The following is a 21,719-nucleotide window of genomic DNA, read 5'->3' as shown; positions in this document are numbered from 1 at the left end:
GAGTCAGGGAGGGAAGAGAAAAATCAGCCATCACCACCAAAATATCAGCACTTAAAGGAGACCATCTCTTTAAAATGCCTTTACATTCTAAACTGCATTAGCCTCCCTTCCTATGATATAATATAATCCAGCCTGATCCTGACTTCACCTACCCCCCGGGCCAAAGAAAATAGATTCAAAGTCTAAATTCTCACATGTTTGTACAGCCCATCTTCAAGACGTACACTCCATTTTTAAAAAAGCAAACTTCCCTCTTTTACAACTGGTTTCCACAAGAAGAAACTCAAGATAAAAATTTCAGTCCCTTATAAACTGACACAACCATCTCAAAATGTCAGTCTGTGCATTCCACTAAAACAGGAGCCATCAATCAGAAATAATCTGTCTCCTGCAAGATTTCACTGAAGTTCATAACCGTGAGATGATTTTGTTGGCATCAACTACGGAGCTTTGATTTTTTCATGAGGGGGAGGGAGCACCCGGCTGATTCACCAGTATATAATGTTTTTTTCATAGCCCCTAATTTTGAGTATTTGCTTGGTAATGATTTTTTAAAAATGTCCTTCTCAAGATAATACAGGGCTTTTGTTGGTTTTGTTTCGTTTTTGTTTCTGATTTTTTTTAATCTCTGCTCTCCTTCAGGACAACTACATGTACAAGATTTTATAGGTTTATAATTCTGCACGCTACATATACACATAAATAAAAACCTAGAGGTCAACATAAATAAAATAAAACTTTATTTTTTAAATAAAATTATGTTTTAGTTAAAGAAAAGATAGTGTGTCATTTTGTTAGTAGTACAGACAATTTTTTATCCAAAAGAATACATTGTGCTTTATTGTGTCATTTGTCTGAATACAGACTCAGTGGAATATCTAAATGATACCCTGCTCTGAACTCCAAGTTGAAAGTAAGTTTTTATTATACTTGAGGGAAACAATGGGTTCAGCTGCTTATTGCAAGGAGCAATTGTCAAGGGAGAGTTAAACTCAATTACTGTAACCATACTGAATAAAAAATACTGCCAAGAACAAAAATACGCCTGGGTAAAGACAGCCACTGAATAAAAAAATCGACATAAAGCGTATCAAATATTTATTTATCTGGGCAACAAAGGACTATGATACATTGACAGGCATGGAAACTACTGCCGGCACAACTCAATACAATACAACTATAACTGCTTCCAATATGGCCAGTGGAAATACAGGATACCAGGTGGTCCCAAATGTTTTAAGTTCTTTGGAAAAAAAAAAGAAAAAAAAAAAGAAAAAAGATGAAAAATAAAAAACAAAAGAAGGGAGAAATTTAAAAAAAGGGGGGGGAGAAAGAAAAGCTAAATCTTGTTTTAAAAGACAATATTAATTTATTGCTCTGATGGTGCTTTTAGGAGAAGGACAGTGGATGAAAATAACTTCTTTCATTTTCCACAACACATAAGGGTTGTAAAACCACTAACATGTTTAAAAACCTTGCCAGGGTCCAACATCACTTTATTTTATCTTCAATGAGAAACTAAATGTCATACTAATTATATATAAAAATTCATGGTTCTTTATTTGTTCAGCTGCTTCATTGTCGCCTTTAACATGCTACAACAGGGCTAAAAATGATGAATCCCAGAGAAAAACCCCCCAAAAACCTCCGATATCTAAATAAGTACCATGAACCACATGATGAACTAAGAGGGGAAGATTTAAAACCCACTAAACAAGAGGTAAACGAGATCACCAGATAAATAAAAAAAGGCTTAAAACAGACTCACCATATTTACAATTCCCATTAAATTACACATAAATAAATATATACATACATGAACACTGATTCCCTTATATAATAACCGTGAATCGTGTTGCAATAGAAAGTTCAAGTTGGTCGCTTTACCTTGGACAGGAAAAAGTTCTACAACTGAAGATATGACATGGAACTGCTTGTGTTTTGTGTTCAAGTTTATTCACAATACTGATAAAATGTCATCAGTCCTTTTTGCCTTTTGTTTGTTTGCTGTTGCACTTTTTTCGCTTTTTTTTTTTTTTCATTTTTAATATGGCTACAATCTTAACTGACGTTTATGTAAGGGAAGGTGGTGATTCAGTCCGGTGAAGCTCATAGAATTTTTTTAAGTATTATTTATTTCTTTTTGTTTATTTTTTATATATATTTTTTTAGAAAAAAAAGTCCTTTTTTTGTTTTGTGTTTTTTGTGGGTTTTTTTTCCCTCCTTTTGTTTTATTTTTTAAAAAAAGTTCACAAACTCAAGACAGAACTTTTTTTTTCTTTGCTGGCTCCGTCCCCCTGTTCTGTTCTCTTAGGCTCCAAACTGGGGTAAAACGATGGTGGCAGTGGGGAGAAGGGGGGGGGAAGTTAAGCGGGAACAAATGGAACTGTGGATGCTGGGAAGGGGTGTGGGGAGAGGGCACAGCAGTCCTGCAGAGTCAAGAGAACAGGATTGGCAGAAGGATGCTCATTCTGTTGCTGTAGCCTGGGGTGCTGGGTGCAGAGAAGAGGGAGGAGGGAGATGAATGGATCGATGGGCTATGAGGGGGAAGGGAGAGGAGCGTGTTGGGGGGATCCTCACTTTCGGTGCTTCTCCTCTTTGTCGCCGCTTTTGGTGCTGTTGTCTGTGTGGCTGTTGGGATTGTTGCTGAGGTACATTTTGTCCATGGCCTTGAGTGCCTCGGTGAGATAGTTCTGCAGGGCGGTGACGGCCGCGCACACCGCCGGGCTCCCGAAGCCGTGTGAGATGAGGTTGAAGTGGGTCAGGCAGCTCTGGATGCCTGGCTCCAAAATGGGGTTGGGCCGCGAGTTCCCCAGGGGAGATCGGTCCTGAGCCAGCAGGTCGGTGAACTCTTTACAGATCTGTCTGTAGCACAAATGGAGCAGAGAGACAGAGGGAGAGAGGGAGTGGAAGAGAGAGGGAGAGAAATGAACCATCACTGGCGGCAGCAAAGTCTGTGCGTGCTCCCTGACAGGTTACACAAGCCCCTGGATCAAGGGGGCTGCTGCCCCCGAGCGTAGACTCACTCTCTCTCACCTCTCCCTCTCCTCTACACATCCTTCCCCCTAATTCTCACGCTTCCCTGGCATGCACAAACCTCTTCCCTTCACCTTGCACGCACATCATACCCCAGCCCCAGACAACACACGGAAAAACAGCAGGCAGGCAGATGCACACACACCTCCCACCTACCCCAACGACCCTTAGAGTGCAGGCCCCCACAAACACACGTCCCTGCCCAGCAGCGTCTTGTGGAGCAGATGATACCATAAAATATTTTAGGTATCACAGAAAAGCAGTTTAAAGTTCCCCAGCTAGGCAGAGGGGAATAGATGGTGTGCAATACCCAAAGGGAGGTTTAGGGATTTATCTACATTTTGGAAGATCTTTTTTTCCTTTGGAACTGGAGGAGAGGCACGGGCCTCTTCCTTCACAAGGCAAAAACACGCCTGTGTGTCAGGAAGAAAGAGCGAGGGCAGAGTGGGGAATCGAGACTTTAAATCAGGGTATTCTGAAACATTTATATATGTACATCTCTACCTCCAAATCCAAAGGGACCTTGTCACAGAGGGGAAAGCTGACGCTAACTGGGGTCTGGAAATGTCCTTCCAGGGAGGTGGGAAGAGAGGACATGAAGGCATAGTGCAGAAGTTAGGTTATATCATCCACTCACTGCACAAATGGTTGGAGAAATAACACACCTTATAGCGAGAGAGCTGAGAGGCGCGTTTAAACAGTTTGTATTCTAAAACCCGCATTAATGTCTTCCAGCCATAAAGCGGCTCCCATCTTCTGCATGCGCCCTCTGGCACTGTGCCCTTTAGTGACACCTCCATTGGTAATTAAGGGCTACTAAATAACCCTTTTAATTTCCAGCAAACATATCAAAACGATCATTTTCTTTTCACACACCACCTGGAAGTCTAGGCAGCCCCGCCAATGATCAACTCCACTAGCATTTTAACTGCGTACAGATTGTCATTTAAAATATATTTTTAATATCCCTATATTCACTAAGTAACTGAGCTGCTTAGGCAGAAAGCACCATTGCCAATTTTAATGATCTGAAATCAGTTTAACGTGCCAGTTTTATTTTACTGTCAATGGGAAGCCTGCCCCTTCTACCTAAATTGATAAGCAAAGTGAAAAGACCTGGGAAATGTTTTGCTCTGAAGAATTACTGCTTTTTCTTTAACTAAACATCCACCCACATTTTTCACGACTCACTTTCAAGGTAATCATCACAAAGTGACTTGATGGAAACCTAAGTGAGTTATAGAGTTCTCCTATAGTAGGAGGGAAAATATACCCCCTTACCATTTGCAGAAACATCAGCCAGTGGGTATGTGACAAACACAAATAAAAGCCCCAAACCCGAGTTTGTCACCCTCCCCTCACTTCTGAACAACGTGCCAGAAAGGTAAATGTCTTACTTTGTAGCTAGAAGCATGTTTTTTCTTGTGACTTGCTCGTTTGGATCGGAATGTTGTCGGTTGAGAAATTCAGCTACTGCTTTGGCAGGAAATTCTGTCTCACAAACATACCCAAAATCTCTAGCTAGATGTACTGCTTCTCCTGAAAAGGGAGGCATGGGTGGGGATGGGAGGGAAACACACAGCTCATCAGTACACATTGCAGAGAGGCAAAAATCCATTAGGAAAAAAAAAAGCAGTACATTCTACTCGGGCTTCTTTCTTCTAAAAGGCTCAGACTTATTTTCTTTGAAGAAGGTAGGGTAAGAAATGCTAATCGCATCTTATCTTGCAGGAGTTTTCTTTGCCATAGTCAACACAGGGCAATGCAAATGTGTATTTTCATGAGAATCTCACAAAAGAATTTTTTAAAGTTTACATTGACTAGCAGATACTTTTAGACAGGCAGGCTCCATTCTACCTAGAATGTGTGCTTACATTTACATATCCATACCTATATACAGCCATTTACATACATTTTATTCACTGCTATTTACTCTGGAAATGTTTGTTTGCCTCAGCCACCTCTCTGTATTCTTTTGCAATGCATCAATGATTAATATTGATCATAATTACTCCTAGAGCTCTTCTAAATAAAATGCATTAAACAGCTAAGTGTTTAAAATTTAACTTGATCGCATATAATTATATGTTCACCTCCAAACGATTAACCATGAGAATTTTAGGGTCATTCCACCGAGTCTGTCTGTTTTGTTGATTTTCAAATCTTTGGTTTTAATTTCCTGAACCAGTTGGTTTTTACTGCAGGGCTTCCTGCCATTAGCTCCAGCTCCGGAAGAACGCATGCGCCAATTAGAGCTTCAAAGCCTCAGTCCAGTGAGCTTGTTTCCATAAAATGGAGCGGATCATAAACAATAACAGTACTCTAGAAACTGCCTCATCGCTACAAGACTCAAAGCCCCAGCACTGTTTATACTGTCATCCCCCCCAAAATTAGCCACCATCAACAAGCTATGTGGAGATCAGGCCTCTGGTTTTGGTTTTGTTTTTTTTTTTTTTTAATCATTCTTTTAAAGCCTTTGTATGTGAAAGCCAAACAGAACAATAGATTACCATAAAACCTTCTCCATATTCATTAAGATCACAAATAATGTTAAGCATCTACCAAATCTAGACTTTTTACAAGTTTTCCCCTTGTGATTTTTTTACTACAGCCCGTGGATGCGATTGCCAAGCCTTTTCAAGAACACGGAGACACAGTAATTTTCACGCCATGTAAATATAGTGCAGCCACTAATCCCGGCGTTCAAAAAAAAAAGTCTGGCATTGCGCAGCACTTCTTTCCCCATCCCTTTGAACATGAAACATTTCTCAAAGAATGCAAAGTGACAACAAAACAAAGCAACAAATCCCCTCCTACACAACCAAACTCAAGGTAAACCTGTGCAGCTCAAGCTCAGCTTAAAAGCGCTTTGCAGACTGAATAGGTCTAAAATGTTTTCGAACCCATAAACGAGGGGAAAGGGGGAGGATCTGTTTGCAGGCCCTGGGCTTGCTTTGTGCCAGGTGGTCTGACACAGCAACTGCTTCAAAAGTAAATGACTGCAAACTCTTGAGCTTCCCGCCTCCCAATTCTGACAGCATAGGACATCCCAAGGCCTTAAAAGTTAAGTTGCACCTTTTCTGGCCAGAGCAAAGTAGAGAATGATTTAGCCAAGGGAACATGTGTTCTGAAAATGAGAACCAAAAGGGAGTGGGGGGTGGCGGTGGTGCAACTTTGAGGCTTTCAGGACACCATTAATTCATGGCTGAGGTCAAGGATTCCCAAATTAATTCAGGAAGTAATGGTCACGCATTTCTCAAATGCAGATGTCAGAAAACTTAAATGATTTACTGTTATGTGGCTGCAGGCTGGGAGGGAGAACAAACTTAAAGTAGCTGCAGTTTTTGACATTTAAAATTGCTTGATTGTCCACCTGTGGCAGAAGGACAGCAGTGAAGCACTAGAGGCTCTGCTCCCTGTAACTTCCAACTTGACAATCAAGGGTCTCTTAGGGGTCTGAACCAACAGCCCCTGCTCACAGGGATCCTCCCCATGCGCTCCCAGTGAGATCCACTTACTCTGGAGGGGGGATTACTCACTTGAATGAGGGAGCAAGATGGGGCCCAGAAAACATTTAGTTCAGAGATTTAGAAGTAAGTAAACGGTGGAATGCAATGCTGAGTCTGCAGGACTCACCAAGTCCGTTCCAGGTTAAAACAAAAGCCAAAGGCAGACAATTAACGTATTTTTCCAAGGCACAGAAAATGACGCACTTCCAATTTCCAACAAGCAGCACTGACTCAAGGGAAAGAAAAAAATAAAAACAGCCCAACACCAACTCTTCTCCCATTAGGTAAATGCAATAGGCACATTTTCCAAATGAGCCCTCCTGGCTCTTTGAGTCACTTACCCTCCACTAGCGACGTGAGCAAGGTAACGTTAGCAGCTTTACGCCTCCCAGCTGGCAGATTTAATCCTATTTTGTCCAGTTTCTCTCTCAGAGATCTCCCTCCGTTTTTAGACTTCGCCCTGCTCCGCACAAAAAAGCACTAAGACATGGGGCCAGCGATGGTCACCTGCTTTCACTTCAGCTCCGGCCCATGGATCCCTCGGATGTATTGCCTTCCCGCAGAGCGGTATAAAGGGGGTTCAGCGAGGGGACATGGTTGTGGGGGCTGAAGCGGGTGTTGTTGAGTGTCAGACATAGGGATGAGGCCTTGGATGGCTCCACGTCTAGAGAATGAGGGTCCTCACTAAGGACTGAATCAGCCCCCAGGCTGGCAGGAAGCCCAGGGCATGTCATGGCCTGGGCTGGACCCCTGAGGCAGCCATCTGAGCCTTCAAGGTGCCATGGACCCAGGAGGAGCATCTCCCTGTGGCCCCAGGTAGTGGCGTGGGTGCCACATTACCGCCACAGAGCATCGCTGCCTTCATGCTAGTCCCTATGTGGCCCATCTGCAGCTTTTTGGCATAGCTTGGCCAAGCCAGGCTGTGGAGGTGGGAGCTGGTTTAATTAATCGTGGATGTTATTTCCTGACCGGGCACTGCGTAATTGCCTGGGTGAGGTCGCAGGCCCAGGGCAGCGGGCAGCAGGGTGGGTACCTGCAGCAAGGCACCTGCCGGGAACCTTCCTGCTCCTGGGGGAGGTCTGTGTGCGTTCGAGGTGGGGAGGGGGTTCATCACTGTGGTTTGGGGACACACACAGGGCGTGCTGGGCACCGGGCTCAGGCCCCCCGAGCGGGGCGCGGGGGCCACACAAGGCTGTGCGTTGCCATGGCTACAGCGCCCCCCGCCGCGCTGCCCCGGCGTCCGCGCACGCCCCGACCCCTAGCGGCGAGTGACCCCCCCCGCCCCCCCATCCCCATCCCTTCTCCTCGTCCTTCCCCCTTCTCTCCCGCCCGGCCCGGGCCGGCCCGGCAGCGGGCGTTATCTGCCGCCGCCACCCCGCCTCCTCGCGTTCCCCCGCCCCTCACCTCCGCAGCACTCCGCCCAGCAGGGAGGCGTTGAGGCACTCGGGCGGCGAGAGGCGTCTCTGCACTTCCGCCACCGTGACCTTGTACTTGGAGGTGGAGCTGAGCAGCGAGAGGCGGCCCGGCACCGAGCAGAAGACCTCGTTGGGGTTCACCACCCCGCCGAAGAGCGTGTCCTTGTTGATGGGGATGGAGGAGACGGCGTTGTTGTTAGACTTGGAGAGGGACACGGGGCCTGCAGGGAGGGAGGAGCAGGGAGGTGAGGGTGAGGAGCGGGCGGGGAGCCGGGGATGGGGAAGCCGCCGCGGCCACTGGCGGCACCCGAGCCGCTGGCCGCGGCCAGCCCCGGCCCCGCACCACCTACGGGGCGGGGGGGAGCGGGGGCAGGTGAGGGCAGGGCGGCCGGCGGGGGCACCGCTCCGCTCGCCGGGAGGAGCAGGGGGAGAGCGGGGCAACCCTCGACCCGCAGCAAAAAAACTTAAAAATAACCCGGCGGCCCCCGCGCTGTCCTCTCCCACCCCCCAGCGCGGAGCGCCGTCGGAGGGCTAATTGCTGTTTGTTAGCATGTCAGTACCGGCCGTGTTGGACGTCACGGGCACGACCGGCCCGCCACGGGTGCCGCCGGCTGCCGTGCCCGCGGAGGGCAGGGAGTAACCGGGGGAGTGACACAACCGGCCGGCCGGGCGTCCGTACACGACAGAGATAAGCTCTGGAGTACCGGCAGGGTCCCCCCCGGGGACGGCGCCGGTCAGCCCGCCCCACTGCCTCTTCAGCGCAAACATTTCCACGTGAAAAAAAACAGCACGCAGAGAGGAGCCGGCACGCGTGTGCCCCGGCGGCGGAGTGCGCCCCGCCAATACCCGGCCGCCACCGCCGGTCGCTGCCCAAAATAAAGCCTGGTCCCTCCCCGGGCGGGCCGCCCCTGCCCAGCGGCGGCTTGCGGGGAGGCGCCGGTTCGGCGTGAGGTGCCCGCCAGGTTCGGGTCCCGGCCGCGGGCGTACGGTCGCCTCCCCTTCCTCCGTCCTACCCCGCTACCCTTCGCGGGCACAGCCCAACCGGGCGGGGGGCTCCCTCCGTTTTGGATAGATCACTTGTGACATTAATAGCTCTGGGAAGGCTAATAGATACAACAGGAGTTAAACGAACTCTTGAGATTACTAATAAAAGAGCCAATTATCATGTCGACTTGGAAAGAGCATCTCTTAAGATTTATCCCTTGCACATCTAATTTGACGTGACAAAGGCTTCACAGACAGGAGAGGAAAAATGAAACTTTGAGCTCACTGGCTGTACAGCGATTAGGGTTAGAGAGGAAAGAGGCTCTGTACAGCACCACCTTCCTCTGCTGGGGGCCGGAGTATCCAAATTGCAGGCGGCTGCACAGGCACAGCACCCCTCAGAGCAGGCAGGAGGTAGCTATGACTTCTTCCCCACCAGTTTTACTCAAACACAGGATCCAAACACTAACCAATCCCTTTCCGCCGAGAACCTCATTTGCAAACTGCCCTGTGCCACCTTTCCCTATCGTTCGGTCGTCCAAAAAAAAAAAAAAAAAAAGACGGGAAAAGAGAACTGAGTGAAAACACACCAAAAATATTTCGCACGATTTGGGATCCAGCTTCCAAGCAATTCAATCGATACCAAGCAAAGCAAGCTCACAAAGCCAACGAAAACCAAACAGCCCTGACTAACAGACATCAGTTTCCAGAAACTCACCCCTTGTTCACCAACAGCCCACCTCATCACCGCCGTGATTTAAATAAGAAAACCCGAAGAAGCCTGGAACAACGTTTTCTCTTTCACAGCCCAGTTTACCAACAACGATTAAACCCTGCTGCTCAGCCAGATGCATGGGGCAAACCATGAAACCGAATTGTTTGCTAATGCACTAAAATATCGGCTTAGATTTTCTAGATTGCCTGCTAACATTTTTCCTCTTTAACGACAACAATAATTAAAGTACCCAGCATAACGCGCCTATTTAAGAAGTGGGTTAAACCCACATCGCCCGTTTTCATTCTCTGCCCCCAACCTTTCGGCCAACAGTACGTGCCAGAGGAAGGAGCCCAGGGCCGGCGGGGGCGGGGGGAGGCCGAGTAAGTCCTCCCTGCGAGTAGTCCCTAGCCTGTAACGACATGTTTGGTATGCGCAAGGAAACGGCTTACCTTTCTTAATTACAGTTTGATCTGGGATGTTAATACCGGGGTCTTCTACGTGCTGCAACAAAAGGAACAGGCAGGGATGTAAATGTACAACCACAACAGAAGGTGGGGAGGGCTGGGGTGCGGGAGAAGTTGTGTCCCCCTCCCCGGGCACGGTGTGTGGGGGAAAAAACAGATATTGTGGGGCGGGGAGATGGGATTTGGGGAGGATTTCCTTTATCGGGAGGAATCCTGCAATCCCTTCCCATTCATCCCTCGTTCCACAATAAATTAAAAAAAAAAAATAATCCCCAGAGCCCTGGGGCTTGCCCGGCCGAGCCAAACCCCCGCGTGGCCTCCTGCTTCTGCAGGTTCTCTTCACCGTGCCCTTCCCTCCTCACCGGGAAGCAGCCCCGGCCCGGCGCGGCCCTTCCCCGCCGCCGCTCCCGCGCCCGCCGGAGGGAATGCACAAAGGAGGGGGAGGACCGGTGCGGGGCCGGGAGGTCCCGGCGGGCGGCCCCAGGCTGCCCCACGCACCCCGCGCTGCTCCACTATTGTCCCCTCGCAGGTTCCGCGGTCGCGGCTACAGCTGGGTTTCGCGCGGCGGAGTCACGACGTGATTAGAAAGTCAAATCATGTTTTCTAATTCCAAAAACTGACAGGCAATATAATGTCTGGCTGTGTTTACAAATTAACACCAGTGCTGCTGAGATAGAAGATTTTGCAATCGTTACAAAACCCAGGCATTACCATTTAAAAAACTATTACTTCCTTCTCTAGTCTTTGTCCAACAATAATACTGATTCTAACATTTTCCATTCTGTCTTGGATTTATGCTCCTGTTAATTGTGCCTGATCTCAATGATTCCGGGTGGATGGTACTAAGTTGCTTTATTACAGGTTTTATTATACTCAATGCTCTCATTTGTAACTTGCCTAAAGTGCTTCTGGATTTAAGTATAATTAAATTGAGAAATGTTCAGAAATGACTACTGCTGCAGTTCTTGCGTTTTAACTATATGGGGAAATATGATCCCTTTATGCATGCACCCTAAACCCATAAAGTAAATGTAGTGTGGCATAATACTTTTATTTGTGTTATTTCTACACATATTCCATACAGAGAGGACTGTTAAGTTTAAAATCCCACAGAGATATTTACGATTAAATAATTTTCACCGTCTACTTTATTTTCTTAAATATTTAGTGGTTGTTTTTATTAAAGGTTAACTGTTGCAGCAACAGAAAAATCCCAAAACTACCTTTCCTGATTCAGATTCCTGTAAAGGATTTTTTTTTAACAACTAGATAAAATACTCTGAAAAGATACATCCTCTTATTTTTATGCATTTCCTCATGTAGCCTGCTGATTCGGTGTTACAGAGGAAAAAATGTCTGGGCTGGTTTAAGGATTTAAACCAGATGGCATTTGGTTTTCACAAATTACAGCAATGCTATTAATTCATAGATCCTTGAAAGGCAAATGAAAAGATTTGTACTTAAAATATCTGCAGAGGAGGCTTCCCAAATCAGCCCACTGCCACTGAGAGCCACTGAGGAGAGGGAGAATTCCAGAGAACATTTTAGGTCATGTTCCTCCTACAGCAGTCAGGGGCTTGCAGTCAACAAATTGGTTTATTCTTACTATTGCCTCCATGTTATTTTATATCAAGTTTAAAGAATCGACCTGCTTTTAACGGATCCAAATTGCTTAGTAAATCCTCCACTTTGGGAAACGTATGCATTTATTGCAAAACTGCTAAACATAACCAGCAATTTTCTGTGGCTAATTTAGCCAGATGAGGGCTGTAATAAATTCACTATTTTTCCCGAGTATAATTTACAAAAGATTTCAAAATGACCCCCAAAAATAGGAAAGTTCATCTGAGCATTATCCTTGCAACACGAAACTGTACTCATTAAACTGTCAGCAAATATTTTGTTGTAATATTTGATCCTGTAATTTGGGATGGCATTTGAGCAAAAATCACATCCAGATACCACAGTTCCCTTCTCCTCTTTCCTCCTGCAAGTCGAGCAGCTCCAGTACCTTTTCACAAGCTCTGCGGGCTTTAATGAATTTATTGGCATGTTCTAATTCCATTTTCAGGGAGAAACCCAGGAAGATGAACTTTTATCATGACCTATCACGTTGTATAAGGCCACCTTCCTAACCAAACAATAGCCCTGGCTTGCTTTGTAAATAGCCAGTGTGCTAATGTCATGCTTAATTAGAAATATTTTTTAAAAAAATCTGTGTTTATCGATAACAGAATTAGGTCCCCCAAATAATGCATCCTCCAATAGGCTCCCAACATTTAATTTAATATAAGGTGTAGCAGGTCTGGCTCGAATTTGATAACCTATAGCTAATGATTTATGAGGTCATCCCTTTGCACTGCTGTTAAAAGAATAAGACAGCATTTTAATATACCTCTTCCCTGATTTGTCAATTAATTCCTTTAGAGAAGAGGATCTGCCCATATCTTCGTACAACTTTGGAGGTTGTTATCCCATATGCCAATTCTGCAATCACGGGAAACCGATTTTTCCTTCTTAGGCCACTTTCACCCACTTTTTTTTTTTTCCCCCCATTACATTTGCCTGGGAGGACATTTAATGAGATCTTGCGTTTCAGACTCATGTTTTTCCCAAGGCAGCAAGAAATTCCCAAATGCACGGCCCTGTGGTGATATTATATATTCTTCCAATCGTAGCAGCTTATTGTCATTGAGAAGGAAAGATACTGTTAACGATGACAGTAATTTGATTTATTTATATTTTAGCGGGCGCGTTAGCGGGGAGGTGTCATGCAGGGGGCGAGCTGCAAGAACCTATTGTTCTAGGTGGGGGCTTAGCCTTTCCCTGGATGGGGGTTCTCCTCTTCCCTCCCTCTTTCTTTTGGGGTGGCCACCTCCCTTCCCAAACTTCGTCTCCCGCGGGGAGGAGGATTGGGTAGAGGGACGAACGGGCCCCGGGGCGGCCTCTTTTTCTTACCGGCACGTCCTCGATGGCGTGGGGGATGGAGTGGAGGGGCAGGTCGGCCAGTCCAGAGCTCAGCCCGTGCGGGGCATGCAGCAGGTCGTCGTGCCGCCGGTAGTCCCTGCGTGGGTCGAGCCCCGAAAGCTGGTGGGGCAAACCCCGATGCGTGTGGAGCAACCCCGTCTCCTGGCTTTGCCTCTGTCCTGGCCATCCTGGGTGCTGGGGCTGCGGCTGGGCATGGAGGGGGTTGAGGCTGTAGGGGTCGTTCACGTGGGAGTAGGGGTCCTGAGACTGGGGGTAGATGGGCTGGTAAGGTGGGGGGAAGTAGGGGGGCTGGAAGTCGGCGTTCGGGGTGTGGGAGAGCGGCGGGGCGCTGGTGTAGGGAGACTGACCCACGGTCCCCAATTGGGGTAGCCGGGCTGTCCCGTTGCTGGTACTGTCGTGGCGCTCCTGAAGTGGGGGGGGAGGGGGGCAGCGGGGAGCGGGGGGAGGGAGGAGGAGGGGGAGGGAAAAGGAGGGGGGGAGAAAAGAAAAACAAAGATAAAATCAAACTGTTTCTCCTTAAAATCTGCTTGCGAATTTCACCTATCAAACAAAGATGGGCAATTCATCCACTCCGAGGTGGAGAGGAGCAGACCTGGCCATTTCTCTGCCTCTGATTTCCCTTCGCACACAATTACGAAGCAGTCTCTCTTTTTAAATAATAACGGGAATAATGATAACGGCAATAATAATAATAATTATAACAGGACTGCTCACAATAATTAATAAAACGTTGCGACGATACAGCGTGGATTCCCAACAGATCGCGCCCCGGCATTTCAGAAGCAGGTATTTCCCCCAGATAAAAAGAATAATTCATAGGCGGTCATTATTAAAATAAAAATTCGACCACGACCCGAAATCCTCCCGCTGACCCCGGACCGAACCGAGACAAATACTGTCGTTGGGATTACCGATAACGCATCCCAAGAAAACCCTGGAAAATCCAAGCCCACTGCCATTTTGTTACCAGAAGACGCCGAAATAGACTCTGAACAAACCGGTCGTTCCACCCGCGAGTTTTACAAATGTTTCGAGGCGAAGGCACTGCCACGGCCCCCCACCTACGGGGAGAGCCGCCCCCGTGCCCGGCCGAGCTCGCCAGTGGGCGATTTCGGAGCGGAGGGGGCGGTGGCGGCGGCCGGGGCGCCGGGGAAGCGGAGGAATGCGCCGGGCAGGCGGGGGGGAGCGCCGCCCCGAGCCCAGCCGCCCCGACGGACGAGCGGCACCGAAATGCGCCCGGGCGTTTAGTCACGGCTTTGCCGGCTCCCGCAGCCGGGAAGAGGAAACCACGGGTACGTCCGTGAAAAAAGGTATGGCGTTTACGGAGGAAGAGGATGATTCAAGGAGAAGAGCCACGACCCCGAAAAAGGAAAACGAGAGCGATAAAAATATCCCGCTTGCAGGTGGCAAGGTGAAGAAATCGAAGAGGTGGGGTCCAAGCAAAGCCTTTTGCCGTTCGCTTGAAGCAGACAAAAAAAAATTAAAAAGGAAATGAAAAAAGAAAAAGAGAAGGAAAAATAAAAAATAAGCCACTCAATTTATAAAAACGAAGGAAAGGAAAAAAGCTCTCTCAGAAAAGCTGCGTGCGAATCCCGACCGCCACCGCCGACAACAATAGCAACACCCAGCACACACCAAACCCCCTCCGAGAGAAACGTGAAGCAACTCACCATAGCCGAAAAACTGTGTACTAACATCTGCGAAGATTCGGGGTTACAAGTCAAAGTAGAAAAAAAAAAAGGCAGAGGAAAAGGACCGGCGGAGCGCGCAGCCCCCGGCGGAGCCCCGCGGGCGCGGGTGCGGCGCGGGCGCGGAGGGAGCGCGGCCGGAGCCCGGCGCTAGGCGCGGGCGGCGGGACCGGGGCGCCGGGGCTGCTCCTGCACCACGGGAGCGCCGCTATAATCCATCAGAACTTGCACCGATCTCTGCTCCCCTTCATCGGGTGTTGCCAAGGCGAGCTCTCTATCCTGGCGTGGTGTGAGGAGGCAAAGTTGGTTGGTTTTTTTTCTTTTTCTCTTTTTTTTTTTGCTTTGTTTTGCGCCTTTTTTTTTTTTTTTTTGTTTGGTTTGTTTTTAGCGTGTGTGGTTTTGTTTCTTAATCCTTTTTTTTTCCTCTGTCTCTTTCTTTTTCTCCTTTGACTTAGCTGCTGCTTCACTTGAGCTCCTAATAACAGATCTGCTGCCTTCCTGGAGACTCCTAATAGCAGATATTCATGACTATTAATATTACACGAATACTTAATAAGGGAAGAATGGCTGGAAATCGAGCGTGAAGCGAGAAGGCAACTCAAGGCAGAGCCAGTTCTAAATGACGTCCATTGAATGAAGAATCAGTGTATCTAATCAGAGATGGGGGAGAGGGAGAGCGAGAGAGAGACAAAAAGGGAGAGAGAGGGAGCGGGAGAGAGAGAGGGGGGACATGCTGCTGCGTCTGACGAATCACAGGAAAGGGGCAACATTTTAAAAGGTTGCAGGGCATGCAAAAGTGAAAGAGAAAGAGATCCGGAGAGAAGGAGAGGGTGGGAGCCAGGAGGGAGGTGCGGGGGGGGGGAGGCGATGGGTGGGAGAGACAGGCAGAAGAGAGGGGAGGGGGGCGCGGGATCCCCCCTTCCTCCTCTTCTCTTCCCCTCCTTCCTTCCCCCCTCCAGCCGCCTCCCTCTGCCCCCAGCTCCGCGGTCCGGCGCGGGCGCACCTCGGGCTGCGGCTGCTGCTGCGTGTAGCCGGCCTCAAAGCCTATGGAGAAGAGCGGCTCCTGGGTTCCCGCCTGGCTCTTTCCGCCCTCGGCCGCGCCGCTGCTGCCGCCGCCTTTGCGCGGGGTGGGCTCCGCAGGGCCGCCCGCCGCTGCCGCCCCGTCCATGCCTCGACGGCGCCCCGCCGAGGGGCTCCGCGCGCCGCTGCCCCCGCGGCGGCCGTCCCGCGCCGCCGAGCCGGCTCGCCTCCGTGCCCCGCGTCCCGGAAACCGGTTGGGAAAGTTTTTTTGGGTGTCTCCCCTTCTGGGTGCCAGCCCTCCTCCTCCTCCTCCTCCTTCTTCGGTTCGAGCCCAGCGCCGAGGCTGGTGGGCGCCCGGGGCCGGGGGGCTGGGGAGCCCAAGGAGCATCCGCCGGGCTCCCCGCGGCCCCCCTTTCGCAGGACCCGTGAAAAGACGGGGGGAAAAGGCAGGAGGCGGCGAGGCGGGGAGGGAAGGAAGGCGGGAGGGACGTGGCGGGGGGGAGAGGGAGACGGGAAAAAAGGCAAGGCGAGCGCTTCTCCCGGCCCAGACAAGCCGGGGCTCCGGCGCAACCCGTCGGACTGGCTGTGCAACTCCCAAACAACTCCCTCAAACAGGCACTGCTCCACTCGCCGCCGCCGCTGCCCCGCCGCAGCCTCCGCGCCGCCGGCGCCCGGCCCCGCGCTCCGCCCGCTTGCTCCCGGCCCCCCGGGCGCTGAGCACGGCTTGCCGGGCTTTTATTCCGCCTTTATTTTCTTTTTTCTTTTTTTTTTTTTCTTTCCTTTTAAAGACAGGTCCAATCCCCGCCAGGGTAAAGCCACCCTCTTTTTCCATCCTCTCTAGAAGTCACCTCGCATCCCCACCCGAGGAAATCGCGAAAAGACAACCGCGCACGCACGCACAAAAGCCGGCGGGCCTCCGGGGCAGCAGCCGCTGCTCCCTCCGTGTTTAGTAACACCTCGGTGCAAAGTCCCATTAACACAAGGCAACAAAAGCCGTTTGCGGTGAAATCCGCGTGCTCGCGCTTGTGCACACTTGAACACCGATCCTGGGGGGGATAGAGGGAGAGAGACATGCTCTCCTCCCGAAATCCAGCTGAGAAATATAAAATATACAATTTTTTTTTTTCCGGTTGAAAAAAAAAAAAATCACAAAAACACATCCTTGACACCTCATTCCCAGAAATTAAGCATCCGCCAGCGAATGCCTCTAAGAGCTCAGCTCCCACTCCGGGAGACAGCTTTAATCCAAACTCCTCGATCCGGGACTAAATCACCAAATCATTTAGTCGTCGGTGAATCTGTCGTGTCCTCTGTCCCTTTCCTAAGCTACGGCGTCGCCCAAATCAGCGTAAGGATCGGATGGGAGGGTGGTCTCCCCTTCGACCCAGACATGCATGTCGGTAAGCCTCCACCGAGGCTGGGGAGACCTCCCCGCGTGGGTCACGACCAAGTAACTGCGTTCATTTGCGAAGTGGAGTCCTTTATTGCGCGGTTAAAAGGCACTGCACAAGCAACTTTTGCGAAACGGGTGACAATAGTATTCGTTGGTTTGAGACTAGGCGAGAGTCCTGGGCATTGCTCTTCTTTTTCCTCTTCTTCTTCTTTTTGTCAGAATAAAAAGACACTCGCCTGTTTCTGAAAATATGTATTCACACGCAGATACATAGAGATGCGTGCATACAATCTTTGCTGAACGGTTCCAAAGCCAAATTAGGGGGATCTCATTTTTTTTTCAAGCCGTTAAAATATTATTACCCAAAGCCGTGGGAGTATGGCCCTGAAAATTAGAAAGCTGGGGGAACGCCACTCCCAGACCCGTGATTTCAGTTCGGTAGCTGACCGCTGCAAATTTGCGCAGCTCCATATATTCAACCCGCAGCCACATCGAAAAGGCTGAATTAAGTCGTCGGTTCTGAGCCAATTTATTGGAATGCCTCGGGTACCTGGCGTGTAAGAATAATTCTCTCCCCTTTGTCTCTTTGCGTTTCATTCATTCATCCGTCCATTCATTCACCCATCCATCCATCTATCCATCCACCCATATGGATGAGTGTAGCATCCTACAGAGCCTTGTCTACGGAGGATCTGCCTATAGACGAGGCTGCTGCTGGATCCTGACTGCCTTTCCTCGCACACTTCCGACAAAGCCGGGTTTCCACAAGCCCAGAAGTTCCTGGGGGAAGGACCCCAGCCCCTCTCCAGCTGCAAGACTGCAAGGAAGCCTGACGAAGGAGCAGAAGTTTTCCTAAGCGAAATTGAGAGTCGGAGGGGTGCTGCAGGCTCCTGCTCGCATCTGCGACGCCAGGGGCTTTGCCCCGGCAGGGGGAAGCGCTTACCTCACATTCCTCATACTTGATATTATCCGTCAGTTTCCAAAGCATTTTCATGGATTGACGTGAGAGAGAGGATTTGGTTCTCCCTGCCTTTCCCTACGGTGCCGGTGCCGGGGCGGCGTGGGGAGCGCGGCTGGCGGAGGCTCGGCAGCGCTCCCGTCCGCGCTCGGAGATCTCCCTCTAATGGTGGAAACTTTTCGCTTTTCCAGCTCTTTACCCACAGCCTAATCGCCTCATTAGCATATCAACAACAGCCCAATTGCTCGCCAGCACAACAACCTGCAGCGCTGGACACAGGTAGAAAGGACCCACAAGCAAAATATATATATGTATATATTTTAAAGTGCTTTCTCCAACCCGCTGAGCCCCGGAGGCGGGGGGGAGTGGGCGGTAGGCCCTGCCTGTCTGCCTGCCGGTGGGGAGGAAAGTGGCCAGCGAAATCAAAAAAGACGATCGTCCCTTCATCTGCGGTGTTTGGGGCTAACCATGAAGCCACCTCTCCTCTCTTTTTTTTTTTTGTCTTTTTGTTTTTATTTTTTACCCCAACAAGGTTTAAAGAAACCAAAGCAAGACTCGGGTTTTGCTCTGACGAGGTTATTGTCTGCGGAGGCTTCTGTTGCCCTCTGGTTTTGACTTGATCTTTTTGGTGGATATTTGAAAAGCTTCTTTATTCTGCAAACTATTTTGTTCCTCTCGATTCTGTTGTCTACTGGTCTTCAAAATACATATATAAAAATATACCCATACAGATTCAACGTAACATAACCTTCCAGATAGAAGTGGGCGAGCAGTAATGCAAATGCAGCAGGAGCCAAAAAGTCTTTTGCAAGTACTTGAGCAAAGGACAAAACAATGACCATAATAAAACTTTGGTACTTTCTTAGGTGGAGCGCTTCGTTTGCTTAACAATGTGCCGCTAAGCGAGCGCTCAGCCTGCCCTCCTCGGGGGTTGCTTTTCCACCCTTCTATTTCACCGTGTTCCCAGCCTTGATCCATCCACCGAAAGGCTCCGTTTTCCCGATTTTCTTCGTTTTTCTCTCGCTGTTCAGCGCCGCTCCTAACGGCGAAGCATCCTCCTCTACGTGGGTCCTGCGTGTCCGGCCTGCCGCAGGTCCTAAAGCCCACCAGATCCCCAGGCGGCCCCCGAAGCCGGGCATCCCCACGCGTGGGGGGGATGAGCACCTGGCTGCCCGGCCGCTCCCCGAAACTTCTTACTGCCAACGGCAAAACCTGCCCTGTCGGCCTTGGAGACCCCCCCGGGGCCACCCCTCGACGCCGGGGCAAAATTTACTGCCTCCAGGAGCAAAGAACTCCCTCCACTCCGCGGGGGAGCCGCAGTGGGCCCTCGGGGGGGCCCGGCGCACGCGTCCCCACGCCAGGAAAGGCGGCAAAGCCTTCAGGCTCCCGGGCCTGCTCCTTCATACACGCACATCTACATCCCAAAATGGAATTTTTTTTCTTTCCCCTTCCCCCTTCTTCCACCCCCCGATGCTCTTTTTCACCAGTGCTTTTGTCTGTAAGTGGCAGGAGAGTAAATTGTTGGTTTTACTCCTATTGAGGTTCAAATGGAGCTGGCAGATTAAGCCTAGTTAATGTCCCCCGGGGGGGGGGTGCGATGAGAAAAAGAAGAGGGGAGGAGGGTAACGAAGGGGCCCATCGCCCCTTAGCGCCGTGCTGGCGGAGCCGGGACAGCCGGGAGAGTCTCCCACCCGGGACAACTTCCCACACGCGGCCGCTCGGGACTCCCGTGGGCCAAAGGGCCCGGCCTTTGACCCTCTTCTCCCCCGGCCCCGGGCCCACTGGGTTAGGGGCGTAGGAGGGGAGAGGACGGCTTTCCCTAAGAGACCCGCACGGAGCAACGGGAGGCGGCTCCTGTGCGCTCCGCGGCGGGTCCGCCCGGCCCGGCCCCTTCGGCCGGGCACGGCGGGGGGGGCCCGCAGCGCCGGGAAGCAGGAGCAAGGAGGGCTGGGGTGTAAGGAAGAGTCGGGAATAGATTTCAAGGCAGATAGCCCGTAAGTGCGATTACATAAGAGTTGACTTAAGTGAAAAATAAAATTAGATCCTCTTTTGATCCCTTTCCCGCAGCGACCTGATAAAGATGTTTCAGTTCTAAATGTAAAAATAATTTAAAATCTTTGTTTACTGAATCTCTCTCTTTTTTTTTTTTTTTTCCAGACTGCTTACTGCTACCCTAAAAAAAAATAAATAAGGTAGTCCGGACAAGGACTTAGTAGAGAGATTTGAAAAGCTGGGAGCAGAAAAATAATCTAGGCTCCCATCTTGAACTGGACTGTCCTGGGGAGACGCGGGGCGGGGGAAAGGAGTGTAATTAAAGCCCGAGTGTTTGAACAGTACGGTTCGTCTCCCCTTTTATCAGCCGGCAAACAGCCGCGACCCGGCCCAAGTGGACGTACATCAGGGTGCTGTAGGGTTTCCAAGTTTCTCCCGGCTTGGGAGCCGCCGTAACTCCACACGTGTCGGCCTGCCCGTGGTGCGGGTGGGTCCCCCCAGGTCCGCGGGGCTAGGCGAGGCCCCGGCGGGCCGCGTTTTCCCCGTTTGGCCGCTGCCCTTCCCTTCAGCTCATCCCCGCGGGAGCACCTTCCGCGGGAGCTCCGGGAGAGTCTACTGGCGTGTAGGGCCCGGGAGCGTTATTTTTGCACGGGACGGGCTAGGGTGGGAGCACACAGCGACATTTCAGCCCCCGCGGCCCGTTTCCAAAGCGCGGTCGCTGCTCGCCCAGGGCCGGGACAACGCCGGGCTGGGAGAGCCCTGGCGGCGGCGGAGCAGCCCTCGCCCCTCCCGGCTCCGGACCACCGCTCTCTACCTGTTGCATCTGGGCCTCGCCGGTGGCTGGGAGCAGCTTCCAGTACCGGGAGCCGCAAAATCACCAACCCCAGTGCCAGGTTTGCCGGTGCTGCCTCCCGGGCCGTCGGCCCGTAACCTCTCTCGCTCCTGCCCTGCCTCCGGTCCTAAAATAACAATAAACACCCTCCCATACCTCCGGCAGGAGGGTCGCCTTACCTGCCAGTCCCCCATTTTGGCAAGGATAGACATCCTGGCTGCGGGCTCCGGATCCCCAAATCCCTGCTGGTCATGGACTGCGAGGATAAGCCACCCGCTCGGGATGCCTGTGGGTAAATCCTCCCCTTACCTGAGCTGGGACTCTCTCACCTGGCCATAAAGAGCTGTGTGCTCCCTGCCCGCGCCTGCGCGCTGCCTCCGCGCTGCCCCCCGCCACCCCCCGCCACCGCACTCCCACGGCGCCCGGTCCGGCCCCGCGTTCCCCCGGGGGTGCGCCGCCACAGCCAGCCCCCGGGCGTGCCCCGGGCGCGCTGCAGCCGCCGGGCAGCTGCTCACTTCGCTTCCTCGCTGCTTCCCCAACCCGGAGTCGGTGGGACAGCTCTACCCGCCCGGGTGCCTGCGGCCGGGGCGGGGACGGGAGAGACCCCATCCTCACCTTCCCCAGGGGGCAGGTAGGTTTCCTTGGGAGCAAGCTGCCACTGAGTGCGTGCTCGTAGCAATAATAATAATAATAATAATAATAATAATACATCCCAAAAAGAC

General features: G+C 50.8%; 1 protein-coding gene across 6 annotated transcripts; it reads right to left on the bottom strand.

Moving 5' to 3' along the window:
• Window positions 1–717: 717 nt before the first annotated feature.
• On the bottom strand, window positions 718–21,335 carry TFAP2A (transcription factor AP-2 alpha). Of its 6 annotated transcripts, none has more exons than XM_065052432.1 (7): window positions 21,177–21,335; window positions 13,085–13,519; window positions 10,112–10,163; window positions 7,950–8,181; window positions 6,887–7,005; window positions 4,434–4,575; window positions 718–2,865 (listed from the first exon to the last, which is right to left on the bottom strand). In XM_065052432.1, exons 1-7 carry the CDS (start codon window positions 21,207–21,209, stop codon window positions 2,577–2,579), a joined length of 1,302 nt encoding a protein of 433 aa, XP_064908504.1. In that variant the 5' UTR covers window positions 21,210–21,335; the 3' UTR covers window positions 718–2,576. The 6 variants fall into 6 exon arrangements, with proteins under 6 accessions (XP_064908504.1, XP_064908502.1, XP_064908500.1 ...); XM_065052430.1 differs by lacking the exon at window positions 21,177–21,335 and adding an exon at window positions 18,159–19,588; XM_065052428.1 differs by lacking the exon at window positions 21,177–21,335 and adding an exon at window positions 15,806–18,100.
• Between the last annotated feature and the right edge of the window lie 384 nt (window positions 21,336–21,719).

This window comes from Columba livia, chromosome 2, assembly GCF_036013475.1.
Source record: "Columba livia isolate bColLiv1 breed racing homer chromosome 2, bColLiv1.pat.W.v2, whole genome shotgun sequence".
NCBI lineage: Eukaryota > Metazoa > Chordata > Aves > Columbiformes > Columbidae > Columba > Columba livia.
The sequence above is the reverse complement of the archived record's forward strand: the minus strand, read 5'-3'. Positions and strand labels throughout refer to the sequence as shown.

Coding starts and splice junctions, on each gene's coding strand:
- TFAP2A (XM_065052428.1), bottom strand. CDS start 16,210: ATGCTCCTTGGGCTCCCCAGCCCCCCGGCCCCGGGCGCCCACCAGCCT. Junction 13,520..15,805: donor AGCAGCAGCCGCAGCCCGAG/GTGCGCCCGCGC, acceptor CCCCCACTTCAG/GAGCGCCACGACAGTACCAG. Junction 10,164..13,084: donor ACGCCATCGAGGACGTGCCG/GTAAGAAAAAGA, acceptor CTTTTGTTGCAG/CACGTAGAAGACCCCGGTAT.